Raw genomic sequence first — 15,163 nt, 5'->3', positions numbered from 1 at the left:
GTGTATACAGTGTTGGGTTGTGTCCCAAATGGAACCCTATTCCCTATATACTGTAGTGCACTACTTGTGACCAGAGCCCTATGTAAGCCCTGGTCAAAAGTAGTGCACTACAGTATATAGGGAATAGGGTGCCCTTTGGGAGGCAGCCCTGTTGTTTCTGTGCCGGACTTTCCCTGGCAGTGAGTTCTATCTGTGTGGCTGTCAGTGGAAGAGCCTGGAGTGTTCCACTGTTCCATTCCACTGTTCCATTCCACTGTTGTGTTCTATTGTGGAAGGGAAGGAGCGTTCCAACCAACAGGCAGCAGGGACGGACATGTTTGGCCTTGGTGATGTCACAGTGGCCCCGTGGCTGACTGGCCACAGGTCAGAGGTCAGAGGCTGAATGGTGAACAACATGTCTACCAGTTCTGTCATGAGGGTTATACTCAATGTGTCCCAAATGGAATCCTATTCTCTATATAGTGCACTACGTTTGAACAGGGCCCATAGGGCACTATATAGGGACTAGGGTGCCATTTGAGACACTGCCTATGTCTCCTAGAGCAGGTCATCCTCATTGAGACAAACAACAATCCTCTAGTACCAGAGAGGTCGTATTGTGTCTTTATACACCCTGTCCTCTGGTCATGTGGCTGACTTTACCGTGACAAGTCAACACTACTGAGCTGTTACAGGTCCCTGGTGTTACAGGTCCCTGGTGTTACAGGGTCAGGTGTAGTTAGCAGCACTGACATTACAATGACATGTCAACACTACTGAGCTGTTACAGGTCCCTGGTGTTACAGGTCTCTGGTGTTACAGGGTCAGGTGTAGTTAGCAGCACTGACATTATAATGACATGTCAACACTACTGAGCTGTTACAGGTCCCTGGTGTTACAGGTCCCTGGTGTTACAGGGTCAGGTGTAGTTCGCAGCACTGACATTTCAATGACATGTCAACACTACTGAGCTGTTACAGGTCCCTGGTGTTACAGGGTCAGGTGTAGTTAGCAGCACTGACATTACAATGACATGTCAACACTACTGAGCTGTTACAGGTCCCTGGTGTTACAGGGTCAGGTGTAGTTAGCAGCACTGACATTACAATGACATGTCAACACTACTGAGCTGTTACAGGTCCCTGGAGTTACAGGTCCCTGGAGTTACAGGGTCAGGTGTAGTTAGCAGCACTGACGTTATTGTTGCTAGTGGGTTAGGTTCCATTATACCATTACATCCCCTGGCTCCTCATTAGGGAAAAGCCATTGCTCTACAGACACAATGCTGACCGGGATGACCAGGGTAGAGGGCTGGGGTAGAGAGAGACTGGGCTTTCCAGGCCGGGGGTTTGTGTCCGCTCTTCTCTGTCCATGACGTCACCCGTCCAGATGTTTCCCCTGTCTCTAATGGAAAGGCCATCACGCAGGATGTGTCCTGCGACCTACTGACTTCCTGGAGAGTTAGAGGGTGGCTGGGTGTGTGTGTGTGTGTGTGTGTGTGTGTGTGTGTGTGTGTGTGTGTGTATCACAGCTCTGAGGTCCCACAACCCAAACAGAAACATGACAGGGACACTCTCTCTGTTATGCTGTTATTAGGGTTGTTCCACAAAATCATTTCTGGAGATGATTAGGTATTTCTTGTGAAAGAGGGATTCATTTAAGGTAAAAAGGTAAAAAAAAACAAAAAACAACCCTGTTAGGTGAACATTTTAATATTGTGAAACTATTCCTTTAAAAAAAGAGTCAGAAGAACCATTGAACATCTAACAGTCAAATCATAGTGTAAAAGCAGGTAAAATGGTTCTACTCTTTTAGTCAGTTTTCTAGTGTTTTGTGGTGGAAAACTGAGCAGGTGTCACGACATCCGCCGAAGTCGGTCCCTCTCCTTTGTCGTGTCTTTGGCATCATTAAAACTGAAGACGTATTTATCAAATAACTCTCTGTAATTATTATTACGCGATTAAACTGGTTAATTGTGTAACTGTAATTAACTAGGAGGTCGGGGCACCAAGGAAAATATTCAGATTACAAAGTTATAATTTTCCTAATATAACTTTCAGATATTATAATATCTGATCTATGAGTCGTCTGATTAATGATGTATTCTTTACCTCGTCAGTCTCATTCCAAACGTCGTAAATTGTTGGTTATCTGCACGAACCCAGTCTTCACTATGAGTCATCCATACATCAATTGTCTTAAAATCATTTATTTACTAACTAAGTAATTCACAGAAATGCATAACAAACAGTAGATATCGTTACAAAGAAATGATAAAGGAATGTGCCCTAGTGGGCTTGGCGGCTTGTTAGACAAAAGGTTGATAAGAGTTGATAATTATAACAATTGAAATGCTAATCCTTTGCACATGAACGCTCACTCATTCGGGAACAATTGCAATCAATATATATATTTACGCTCAGTGTGTCGTCGGGATCTTTGTTGAAAAGTTCGTTCTGTTGGAGAGTTTGTCCTCGCGTTCTCTCTCTCTCTCTCTCTCTCTCTCGGTTAGAATGGATATTTCAAAGTGACATTCATTAATGTCGTTATAGGACAGATGTTTCGTTGGTCTTCGCATTCAATGATACCAAATTCCTAGCTGCAGACTAGTAATTAATATCAAAGACTTGTTATTATTCTGTCGGTATCGATAGTCTAAGAGTTTAACCACGTGGTATGGTTAAAGTTCAGAAAGTGGAATGCATGGTCAAACCTTGGCCCTCTCGTTATCGAGGTAAGCTGGTCTCCAACCTTTAGCCACTCGTAATGGAGGTAAGCTCGGTCTCCTGATAGAAACCCTGGGTGGGGGTAAATATTCGGAATAACAGAAAAAGGCTGTCTCATGACGCCAGGTCCCGTCTGTTCATGGGGGCGTGCCGATGACTTGGTGAAACTTTAACCAGAAATACAATTCTCTCACATTAACATCTTACAAGCATCCCAACATATTCCAGATAGCTTTATCCTTATTCATTCATTTTATACAACCATTAGATGTAAGTCTCACAACTGAGGCTATTATATAAACAGCGCCATGGTAATGTGGCCGTATTGTCTCTCATGAGTTTCACAAAATTGTACCAAATGGACCAGTTCGTAGCTGGATTCTTCACCGATCTTTTATACCTTCTCCAGAACATAAATGTCGTTCGGTTCTCCAATTCTGTGAGGTGGGAGAACCCCTTGGTTCTTTCTATGAAACCCACTCTGTCTCAAAACTGTGGCCATGAGGCAGGACATTATTTTAGGAAGTTATGACCGCTCTCACAGAGCCTGGGTGTGGGAGACAGAGGTAGGGGGATGGGGCATAGAAAACCCAAAGAGGGCAACGTCATGACACCTTGTTCGGGCGGCGTTTGGCGGCCTGAGCAGGTTGAGCGTAAATCAAATAAAATACAATTTTATTTGTCACATGCGCTGAATACAACAATGCAGTTCAAGAAATAGAGTTAAGAAAATATTTACTAAATAAACTAAAGTAAAAAAGAAAGTTAAATAACACCATAAAATAACAATAACGAGGCTATATACAGGGGCTACCGGTACCGAGTCAATGTGCGGGGGTACAGGTTAGTGGAGGTCATTTGTACATGTAGGTAGGGGTAAAGTGACTATGTATAGATAATAAACAGTAAGGGGTACAGGTTAGTGGAGGTCATTTGTACATGTAGGTAGGGGTAAAGTGACTATGTATAGATAATAAACAGTAACTGGCCACCCCTCATAGCCTGGTTCCTCTCTAGGTTTCTTCCTAGGTTTTTGGCCTTTCTAGGGAGTTTTTCCTAGGGAGTTTTTCCTAGCCACCGTGCTTCTTTCACATGCATTGCTTGCTGTTTGGGGTTTTAGGCTGGGTTTCTGTACAGCACTTTGAGATTTCAGCTGATATACGAAGGGCTATATAAATAAATTTGATTTGATTTGATTTGAAGTAGCAGCAGTGTAAAAACAAAGGGGGGGTAGTGTAAATAGTCTGGGTGGCCATTTGATTCATTGTTCAGCAGTCTTATGATTTGATTCATTGTTCAGCAGTCTTATGGCTTGGAGGTAGAATCTGTTAAGGAGCCTTCTGGACCTAGACTTACAGCTTGCCATGCGGTAGCAGAGAGAACAGTCTATGACTTGGGTGACTGGAGTCTTTGACAATTTTTTGGGCCTTCCTCTGACACCGCCTAGTATATAGGTCCTGGATGGCAGGAAGCTTGGCCCCAGTGATGTACTGGGCCCTACACACTACCCTCTGTAGCGCCTTACGGTCAGATACCGAGCAGTTGCCATACCAGGCGGTGATGCAACCGGTCAGGATGCTCTCAATGGTGCAGCTGTATAACGTTTTGAGGATCTGGGGACCCATGCCAAACTTTTTCAGTCTCCTGAGGGGGAAAAGGTGTTGTCGTGCCCTCTTCACAACTGTCTTGGTGTGTTTGGACCATGATAGATCGTTGGTGATGTGGACACCAAGGAACTTGAATCTCTCGACCCGCTCCACTACAGCCCCGTCGATGTTAATGGGGGCGTGTTCGGCTCTCCTTTTCCTGTAGTCCACGATCAGCTCCTTTGTCTTGCTCACGTTGAGGGAAAGGTTGTAGTCCTGGCACCAAACTGTCAGGGTTCTGACCTCCTCCCTATATGCTGTCTCATTGTTGTCGGTGATCAGGCTTACCACTGTTGTGTCGTCAGCAAACTTAATGATGGTGTTGGAGTCGTGCTTGGCCACGTAGTTGAGAGAGGTGTTTAGCTTAGTGATGAGCTTTGTGGGCACTATGGTGTTGAATGCTGAGCTGTAGTCAATGAACAGCATTCTCGCATAGGTGTTCCTTTTGTCCAGGTGGGATACGGCAGTGTGGGGTGTGATTGAGATTGCGTCATCTGTGGATCTGTTGGGGCAGTATGTGAATTGGAGTGGGTCTAGACGTTCCGGCATGATGGTGTTGATGTGAGCCATGACCAGCCTTTCAGAGCACTGCATGGCTACCAAATCAAATCAAATCAAATCAAATTGTATTGGTCACATACACATGGTTAGCAGATGTTAATGCGAGTGTAGCGAAATGCTTGTAGAAATGCTACCGATGTGAGTGCTACGGGGCAGTAATCATTTAGGCGGGTTACCTTCGCTTTTTTGGGCACAGGGACTATGGTGGTCTGCTTGAAACATGTAGGTGTTACAGACTCAGTCAGGGAGAGGTTGAAAATGTCAGTGAAGACACTTGCTAGTTGGTCTGCGCATGCTTTGAGTACATGTCCTGGTAATCCGTCTGGCCCCGCGGCTTTGTGAATGGTGACCTGTTTAAAGGTCTTGCTCACATCGGCTACGGAGAGCGTGATCACACAGTCGTCCGGAACAGCTGGTGCTCACATGCATGCTTCAGTGTTGCTTGCCTCGAAGCGAGCATAAAAGCATTTAGCTCATATGGTATGCTCGTGTCACTGGGCAGCTCGCGGCTGGGTTTCCCTTTGTATGCCGTAATAGTTTGCAAGCCCTGCTACATCCGACGAGCGTCAGAGCCGGTGTAGTAGGATTCCATCTTAGTCCTGTATTGATGCTTTGCCTGTTTGATGGTTCGTCTGAGGGCATTGCGGGATTTATTATATGCGTCTGGATGTTTGTGTCATGATAAGGTCAGTGATGACAATATCTCACAGTGTTGTGCCAAAGTGTTTTCACTGTGGGTGTGCACTGTGGGTGTGCGCTGTGGGTGTACACGTTATATAAGAAGTCTTTATGCTGAATGTTGGCCTCAAGCAAGGAACACTTTTCATACGTACAGTAGCTTAGATAAAACCTGCCAATGTCTGCACATGTTCATTACCAACGGCTGATCTATGAGCTTCATCATTACATCATGAAGGGGACAGGTGAACTAACTCTATTAGTAAAAACTCTCTCTATTTCTCCCTCTCTCTCTCTCTCTTTCCCTTTCTCTCTCTCTTTCTTTTCCCCCCTCTTCCCCCCTCTAATCCACCTCTCTCCTCCGCTCCTCTCCCCAGACAGGACTGTATCTAATCCACCTCTCTCCTCCTCTCCTCTCCCCAGACAGGACTGTATCTAATCCACCTCTCTCCTCCGCTCCTCTGCCCCTACAGGACTCTGAGTCCCTGGACAGTTGTATCCAGAGCACCCTGTCTGCGCTGTACCCTCCATTCAGTGCCACTGCGTCCACCGTCCTGTGGCAGCTGTTCAGCGTGGTGGAGAGACAGTACCGTGGGGACGGACTCCGATGCCTCATCGACTTCTTACTTCCTGCCAAGAGGATCCTGCAGAGCATCCAACAAGAGACTTGTGTGAGTGGAGGGGAGAGATGGCGAGAGGGAAGGAGGGAGGAAGGGAGAGAGAGAGAGAGAGAGAGAGAGAGAGAGGGAGTGAGAGAGAGAGAGAGAGAGAGAAAAAGAGAAAGAGAGACCGAGAGAGATAGTACTCCACAGAGCAACAGAGTTCAGGAGGTTTTGAAGTGAATATGAATGCTTTGGAAACGTAACACAGGCAGCTTCCCTTTCCTGTATAACTATTGGAGCTGTGGAGAGAGATGCTCTATGTGAACCTTGGTCTCTCCTGGCTTTAGTCTCACTGAAGAGACATCATGGGGTTATAAGGCTGAGAAAAGACAGAGAGGAAGGAAATAAACTGAACCTTAAGATCAACTATAAAGTGGAGCAGACAGACAGAGACTATAAAGTCTGGCCAAAAGACTCCCATCATGGTTACTATTACTATTTTAATCAGATCTAAACACTAATACACACCATTATAGACATCATTACAACACAGAACACTAATACACACCATTATAGACACCATTACAACACAGAACACTAATACACACCATTATAGACATCATTACAACACAGAACACTAATACACACCATTATAAACATCATTACAACACAGAACACTAATACACACCATTATAGACATCATTACAACACAGAACACTAATACACACCATTATAGACATCATTACAACACAGAACACTAATACACACCATTATAGACACCATTACAACACAGAACACTAATACACACCATTATAGACACCATTACAACACAGAACACTAATACACACCATTATAGACACCATTACAACACAGAACACTAATACACACCATTATAGACACCATTACAACACAGAACACTAATACACACCCTTATAGACACCATTACAACACAGAACACTAATACACACCATTATAGACACCATTACAACACAGAACACTAATACACACCATTATAGACATCATTACAACACAGAACACTAATACACACCATTATAGACACCATTACAACACAGAACACTAATACACACCATTATAGACACCATTACAACACAGAACACTAATACACACCATTATAGACACCATTACAACACAGAACACTAATACACACCATTATAGACATCATTACAACACAGAACACTAATACACACCATTATAGACACCATTACAACACAGAACACTAATACACACCATTATAGACATCATTACAACACAGAACACTAATACACACCATTATAGACACCATTACAACACAGAACACTAATACACACCATTATAGACATCATTACAACACAGAACACTAATACACACCATTATAGACACCATTACAACACAGAACACTAATACACACCATTATAGACACCATTACAACACAGAACACTAATACACACCATTATAGACATCATTACAACACAGAACACTAATACACACCATTATAGACATCATTACAACACAGAACACTAATACACACCATTATAGACACCATTACAACACAGAACACTAATACACACCATTATAGACATCATTACAACACAGAACACTAATACACACCATTATAGACACCATTACAACACAGAACACTAATACACACCATTATAGACATCATTACAACACAGAACACTAATACACACCATTATAGACACCATTACAACACAGAACACTAATACACACCATTATAGACACCATTACAACACAGAACACTAATACACACCATTATAGACACCATTACAACACAGAACACTAATACACACCATTATAGACACCATTACAACACAGAACACTAATACACACCATTATAGACACCATTACAACACAGAACACTAATACACACCATTATAGACATCATTACAACACAGAACACTAATACACACCATTATAGACACCATTACAACACAGAACACTAATACACACCATTATAAACATCATTACAACACAGAACACTAATACACACCATTATAAACATCATTACAACACAGAACACTAATACACACCATTATAGACACCATTACAACACAGAACACTAATACACACCATTATAGACACCATTACAACACAGAACACTAATACACACCATTATAGACATCATTACAACACAGAACACTAATACACACCATTATAGACACCATTACAACACAGAACACTAATACACACCATTATAGACATCATTACAACACAGAACACTAATACACACCATTATAGACATCATTACAACACAGAACACTAATACACACCATTATAGACACCATTACAACACAGAACACTAATACACACCATTATAGACACCATTACAACACAGTGATGACAGACATCAAACAAGACAGGAGAGAGAATGGAGAGAGAGAGAGAAAATGTGAAAATAGAGAGAAAGAGAGAGAGAATGTGAAAATAGAGAGAAAGAGAGTGAGAGAGAGAGAGAGAGAGAATGTGAAAATAGAGAGAAAGAGAGAGAGAGAGAGAGAGAGAGAGAGAGATGAGTGTGAAATATCTCTGCTGAGAGGGTGAGGGGGAACAACAGAGTGAGACAGAATGGATCATTGTTCATAGAAATCAGACAGAAAGCCATGCAGCCATTCTGCTCTGGAGCCATACACACAGAAACAGAGAGAAAACTCTGGAATGAGTTAGAGGTTGAGCCACAAATCGCACCTTATTGCCTATATAATGCACTACCAGGTCAAAAGTAGTGTACTATATGGGGAATAGGATGCAATTTGGGACACACACCCGGCCCTCCTGCTCTGAATAGAGACCGAAACAGAGAGGAAACTGTGGTCTGCCTGAGAGCCTAGCTACCATCCCTGGGCTCAGGGGTCCAGGTTGTAATCTAATCCTGGCTCTCCCAGCAGCTTTAATTGCTGTGGGTTAGAGAGGGCTCCATGTCTCCATGACCAAAGGCCCTGAAACCCTATTCCTCTGTATTCATCTGCTGTGATCACACTGTGATGGATAGCCTGATAGCCACACAGCCTATTCCTCTGTATTCATCTGCTGTGATTACACTGTGATGGATAGCCTGATAGCCACACAGCCTATTCCTCTGTATTCATCTGCTGTGATTACACTGTGATGGATAGCCTGATAGCCACACAGCCTATTCCTCTGTACTCATCTGCTGTGATCACACTGTGATGGATAGCCTGATAGCCACACAGCCTATTCCTCTGTATTCATCTGCTGTGATCACACTGTGATGGATAGCCTGATAACCACACAGCCTATTCCTCTGTACTCATCTGCTGTGATCACACTGTGATGGATAGCCTGATAACCACACAGCCTATTCCTCTGTACTCATCTGCTGTGATCACACTGTGATGGATAGCCTGATAACCACACAGCCTATTATTCCTCTGTATTCATCTGCTGTGATCACACTGTGATGGATAGCCTGATAACCACACAGCCTATTATTCCTCTGTATTCATCTGCTGTGATCACACTGTGATGGATAGCCTGATAACCACACAGCCTATTATTCCTCTGTATTCATCTGCTGTGATCACACTGTGATGGATAGCCTGATAGCCACACAGCCTATTCCTCTGTATTCATCTGCTGTGATTACACTGTGATGAATAGCCTGATAGCCACACAGCCTATTCCTCTGTATTCATCTGCTGTGATTACACTGTGATGGATAGCCTGATAGCCACACAGCCTATTCCTCTGTATTCATCTGCTGTGATTACACTGTGATGGATAGCCTGATAACCACACAGCCTATTCCTCTGTATTCATCTGCTGTGATTACACTGTGATGGATAGCCTGATAGCCACACAGCCTATTATTCCTCTGTATTCATCTGCTGTGATTACACTGTGATGGATAGCCTGATAGCCACACAGCCTATTCCTCTGTATTCATCTGCTGTGATTACACTGTGATGGATAGCCTGATAGCCACACAGCCTATTCCTCTGTATTCATCTGCTGTGATTACACTGTGATGGATAGCCTGATAACCACACAGCCTATTATTCCTCTGTATTCATCTGCTGTGATCACACTGTGATGGATAGCCTGATAACCACACAGCCCATTCCTCTGTATTCATCTGCTGTGATCACACTGTGATGGATAGCCTGATAACCACACAGCCTATTCCTCTGTATTCATCTGCTGTGATTACACTGTGATGGATAGCCTGATAACCACACAGCCTATTATTCCTCTGTATTCATCTGCTGTGATCACACTGTGATGGATAGCCTGATAACCACACAGCCTATTCCTCTGTATTCATCTGCTGTGATTACACTGTGATGGATAGCCTGATAACCACACAGCCTATTCCTCTGTATTCATCTGCTGTGATTACACTGTGATGGATAGCCTGATAGCCACACAGCCTATTCCTCTGTATTCATCTGCTGTGATTACACTGTGATGGATAGCCTGATAGCCACACAGCCTATTCCTCTGTATTCATCTGCTGTGATTACACTGTGATGGATAGCCTGATAACCACACAGCCTATTCCTCTGTATTCATCTGCTGTGATTACACTGTGATGGATAGCCTGATAGCCACACAGCCTATTCCTCTGTATTCATCTGCTGTGATTACACTGTGATGGATAGCCTGATAGCCACACAGCCTATTCCTCTGTATTCATCTGCTGTGATCACACTGTGATGGATAGCCTGATAACCACACAGCCTATTCCTCGGTATTCATCTGCTGTGATTACACTGTGATGGATAGCCTGATAACCACACAGCCTATTCCTCTGTATTCATCTGCTGTGATCACACTGTGATGGATAGCCTGATAACCACACAGCCTATTATTCCTCTGTATTCATCTGCTGTGATTACACTGTGATGGATAGCCTGATAGCCACACAGCCTATTCCTCTGTATTCATCTGCTGTGATTACACTGTGATGGATAGCCTGATAACCACACAGCCTATTCCTCTGTATTCATCTGCTGTGATTACACTGTGATGGATAGCCTGATAACCACACAGCCTATTCCTCTGTATTCATCTGCTGTGATTACACTGTGATGGATAGCCTGATAACCACACAGCCTATTCCTCTGTATTCATCTGCTGTGATTACACTGTGATGGATAGCCTGATAACCACACAGCCTATTCCTCTGTATTCATCTGCTGTGATTACACTGTGATGGATAGCCTGATAGCCACACAGCCTATTCCTCTGTATTCATCTGCTGTGATCACACTGTGATGGATAGCCTGATAGCCACACAGCCTATTCCTCTGTATTCATCTGCTGTGATTACACTGTGATGGATAGCCTGATAACCACACAGCCTATTCCTCTGTATTCATCTGCTGTGATCACACTGTGATGGATAGCCTGATAGCCACACAGCCTATTCCTCTGTATTCATCTGCTGTGATCACACTGTGATGGATAGCCTGATAACCACACAGCCTATTCCTCTGTATTCATCTGCTGTGATTACACTGTGATGGATAGCCTGATAGCCACACAGCCTATTCCTCTGTATTCATCTGCTGTGATCACACTGTGATGGATAGCCTGATAACCACACAGCCTATTCCTCTGTATTCATCTGCTGTGATCACACTGTGATGGATAGCCTGATAACCACACAGCCTATTCCTCTGTATTCATCTGCTGTGATTACACTGTGATGGATAGCCTGATAACCACACAGCCTATTCCTCTGTATTCATCTGCTGTGATTACACTGTGATGGATAGCCTGATAGCCACACAGCCTATTCCTCTGTATTCATCTGCTGTGATTACACTGTGATGGATAGCCTGATAACCACACAGTGTTAGTTTTACCTCGCTATCTAAGCCTGGCTAGCCGCTGAGAAAAACTCCCCGTGTGCGAGAGGCTTTGTGTCAACAGCAGTATGATCAGTCGGCAGGCAACGCTGGCTTTTTCAATGCTTTTCCTTCACTTTTACAGCAGTTAAGTCAATGGGAAATAGACAAAAAATGCCACACTACTCCCTATTTAGTGAACTACTTTTGACCATAAGGCTCTGGTCAAAAGTAGTCCACTGTACGATATAGTGCCATTTGGGACACAAGCCCTGAGTACTGTTTCTCTACTGTTAAGAGCTCTTTGTACGACAGTGTCATAGTTTAGAGTTTGGGTTGTGGTTGCTTAGTAACCGGGCCTGAACGGGCAGGTTTCGCTAGCCTCCAGGATTCTGAGGAATCAGCTCATTGGAATGACGTTGAAAAGAGAACGATGATTCACTCAAGTGCTATGAAAAGAGGGTGCCTCTCTATCAAAGTGGAATGTATGTTTGAGCCATTTACAGAGCATTCAGAAAGTATTCAGACCTCTTGACTTTCTCCACATTCGGTTACGTTACAGCCTTATTCTAAACTTGATTAAAAAAAAATCCTCATCAATCTACAAGCAATACCTTAATGACAAAGCCAAAAACAGGTTTTGATACATTTTTGCTAATTTATAAAAAATAATAAACACGAAATGTTCAAATCCTGTCGCTGAGACAAATTAAGAGCTTACATCTGTGAAGTGTATGTTTTTTTTTAAATCGTCTTTATTTAACCAGGTAGACAAGTTGAGAACAAGTTCTCATTTACAACTGCGACCTGGCCAAGATAAAGCGTAGCAATTCGACACATACAACAACACAGAGTTACACATGGAGTAAAACAAACATACAGTCAATAATACAGTAGAAAACAAAAAGTCTATATACAGTGAGTGCAAATGAGGTAAGATAAGGGAGTTAAGGCAATAAATAGGTCATGGTGGTGAAGTAATTACAATATAGCAATTAAACACTGGAATGGTAGATGTGCAGAAGATGAATGTGCAAGTAGAAATAATGGGGTGCAAAGGAGCAAGATAAATAAATAAATACAGTATGGGGATGAGGTAGATAGATGGGCTGTTTACAGATGGGCTATGTACAGGTGCAGTGATCTGTGAGCTGCTCTGACAGCTGGTGCTTAAAGCTAGTGAGGGAGATATGAGTCTCCAGCTTCAGTGATTTTTGCAGTTCGTTCCTGTCATTGGCAGCAGAGAACTGGAAGGAAAGGCGACCAAAGGAGGAATTGGCTTTGGGGGTGACCAGTGAGATATACCTGCTGGAGCGCATGCTACGAGTGGGTGCTGCTATGGTGACCAGTGAGCTGAGATAAGGCGGGGCTTTACCTAGCAGAGATTTGTAGATAACCTGTAGTCAGTGGGTTTGGCGACGAGTATGAAGCGAGGGCCAACCAACTAGAGTGTACAAGTCGCAGTGGTGGGTAGTGTATGGGGCTTTGGTGACAAAACGGATGGCACTGTGATAGACTGCATCCAATTTGTTGAGTAGAGTGTTGGAGGCTATTTTATAGATGACATAAGGTCCCACAGTTGACAGAGCACAGCTCCAGAGTTCCTCTGTGGAGATGGGAGAACCTTCCAGAACGACAACCCTCTCTGCAGCACTCCACCAATCAAGCCTTTATGGTAGAGTGGCCAGACGGAAGCCACTCCTCAGTAAAAGGCAGATGACAGCCCGCTTGGAATTTGCCAAAGGCACCTAAAGATTGAATCCTTTGGCCTGAATACCAAGCGTCACGTCTGGAGGAAACCTGTCACCATCCCTACGGTGAAGCATGGTGGTGGCAGCATCAGGCTGTGGGGATGTTTTTCAGTGGCAGGGACTGGGAGACTAGTCAGGATCGAGGGAAAGATGAGCGGAGCCAAGTACAGAGAGATCCTTGTTGAAAACCTGCTCCAGAGCGCTCATGACCTGAGACTGGGGCGAAGATTCACCTTCCAACTGGACAATGACCCTAAGCATTCAGCCAAGACAACGCAGGAGTGGATTCGGGACAAGTCTCTGAATGTCCTTGAGTGGCCCAGCCAGAGCTCGGACTTGATCCCGATCAAACATCTCTGGAGAGACCGGAAAACAGCGACGCTCCCCATCCAACCTGACAGAGCTTGAGGGGATCTGCAGAGAAGAATGAGAGAAACTCCCCAAATACAGGTGTACCAAGCTTGTAGCGTCATACCCAAGAAGACTCGAGACTGTAATTTCTGCCAAAGGTGCTTCAACAGAGTGCTGAGTAAAGGGTCTGAATACTTATGTAAATGTGATATTTCCGGGGGGCTTTTGGTTGCAAAAATTTCTAAAAACAGTTTTTGCTTTGTCATTATGGAGTAATGTGTGTAGATTGATGAGAAAAAAATGCTATCATTTTTAGAATAAGGCTGTAACCTAACAAAATGTTGAAAAGGTCAAGGGGTCGGAATACTTTCCAAATTAACTTCTATACACTCTTTACATTATACCTGTAAGAGCCTCTAAAACTCGTCAGTGATACTGTATAACACTGAGGATATTTTGCTGTGGTGAGTGACTGTCTGTTTTTTGTGTTGTCCATCTCTCTATACCTGGTGCTGCAGTGTGGTTTCACACTGCTCCAGTCTCTCTAATCTGTTGTCCATCTCTCTATACCTGGTGCTGCAGTGTGGTTTCACACTGCTCCAGTCTCTCTAATCTGTTGTCCATCTCTCTATACCTGGTGCTGCAGTGTGGTTTCACACTGCTCCAGTCTCTCTAATCTGTTGTCCATCTCTCTATACCTGGTGCTGCAGTGTGGTTTCACACTGCTCCAGTCTCTCTAATCTGTTGTCCATCTCTCTATACCTGGTGCTGCAGTGTGGTTTCACACTGCTCCAGTCTCTCTAATCTGTTGTCCATCTCTCTATACCTGGTGCTGCAGTGTGGTTTCACACTGCTCCAGTCTCTCTAATCTGTTGTCCATCTCTCTATACCTGGTGCTGCAGTGTGGTTTCACACTGCCCCAGTCTCTCTAATCTACAGATGTAGGGTCATCATTTGATCACTCTTTTGTTGCTGATAATTTTCCTGATTTACCTAAATTTACTGAAAAACCCACACTAACACATGGTTATATTAACAGTA

General features: G+C 43.7%; 1 protein-coding gene across 1 annotated transcript in view; it reads left to right on the top strand.

Annotated features, from left to right (window-relative positions):
• LOC115187639 (pleckstrin homology domain-containing family G member 4B-like) overlaps nt 1-15,163 on the top strand; it is an 89,194-nt gene that overhangs the window by 14,485 nt on the left and 59,546 nt on the right. Inside the window, 1 exon segment of the mRNA XM_029746608.1 lies at nt 6,064-6,261. Within this exon segment, the coding sequence (XP_029602468.1) occupies nt 6,064-6,261 (198 nt within the window).

The sequence above is a fragment of the Salmo trutta genome, unplaced genomic scaffold (genome assembly GCF_901001165.1).
Source record: "Salmo trutta unplaced genomic scaffold, fSalTru1.1, whole genome shotgun sequence".
NCBI lineage: Eukaryota > Metazoa > Chordata > Actinopteri > Salmoniformes > Salmonidae > Salmo > Salmo trutta.
The sequence above is the reverse complement of the archived record's forward strand: the minus strand, read 5'-3'. Positions and strand labels throughout refer to the sequence as shown.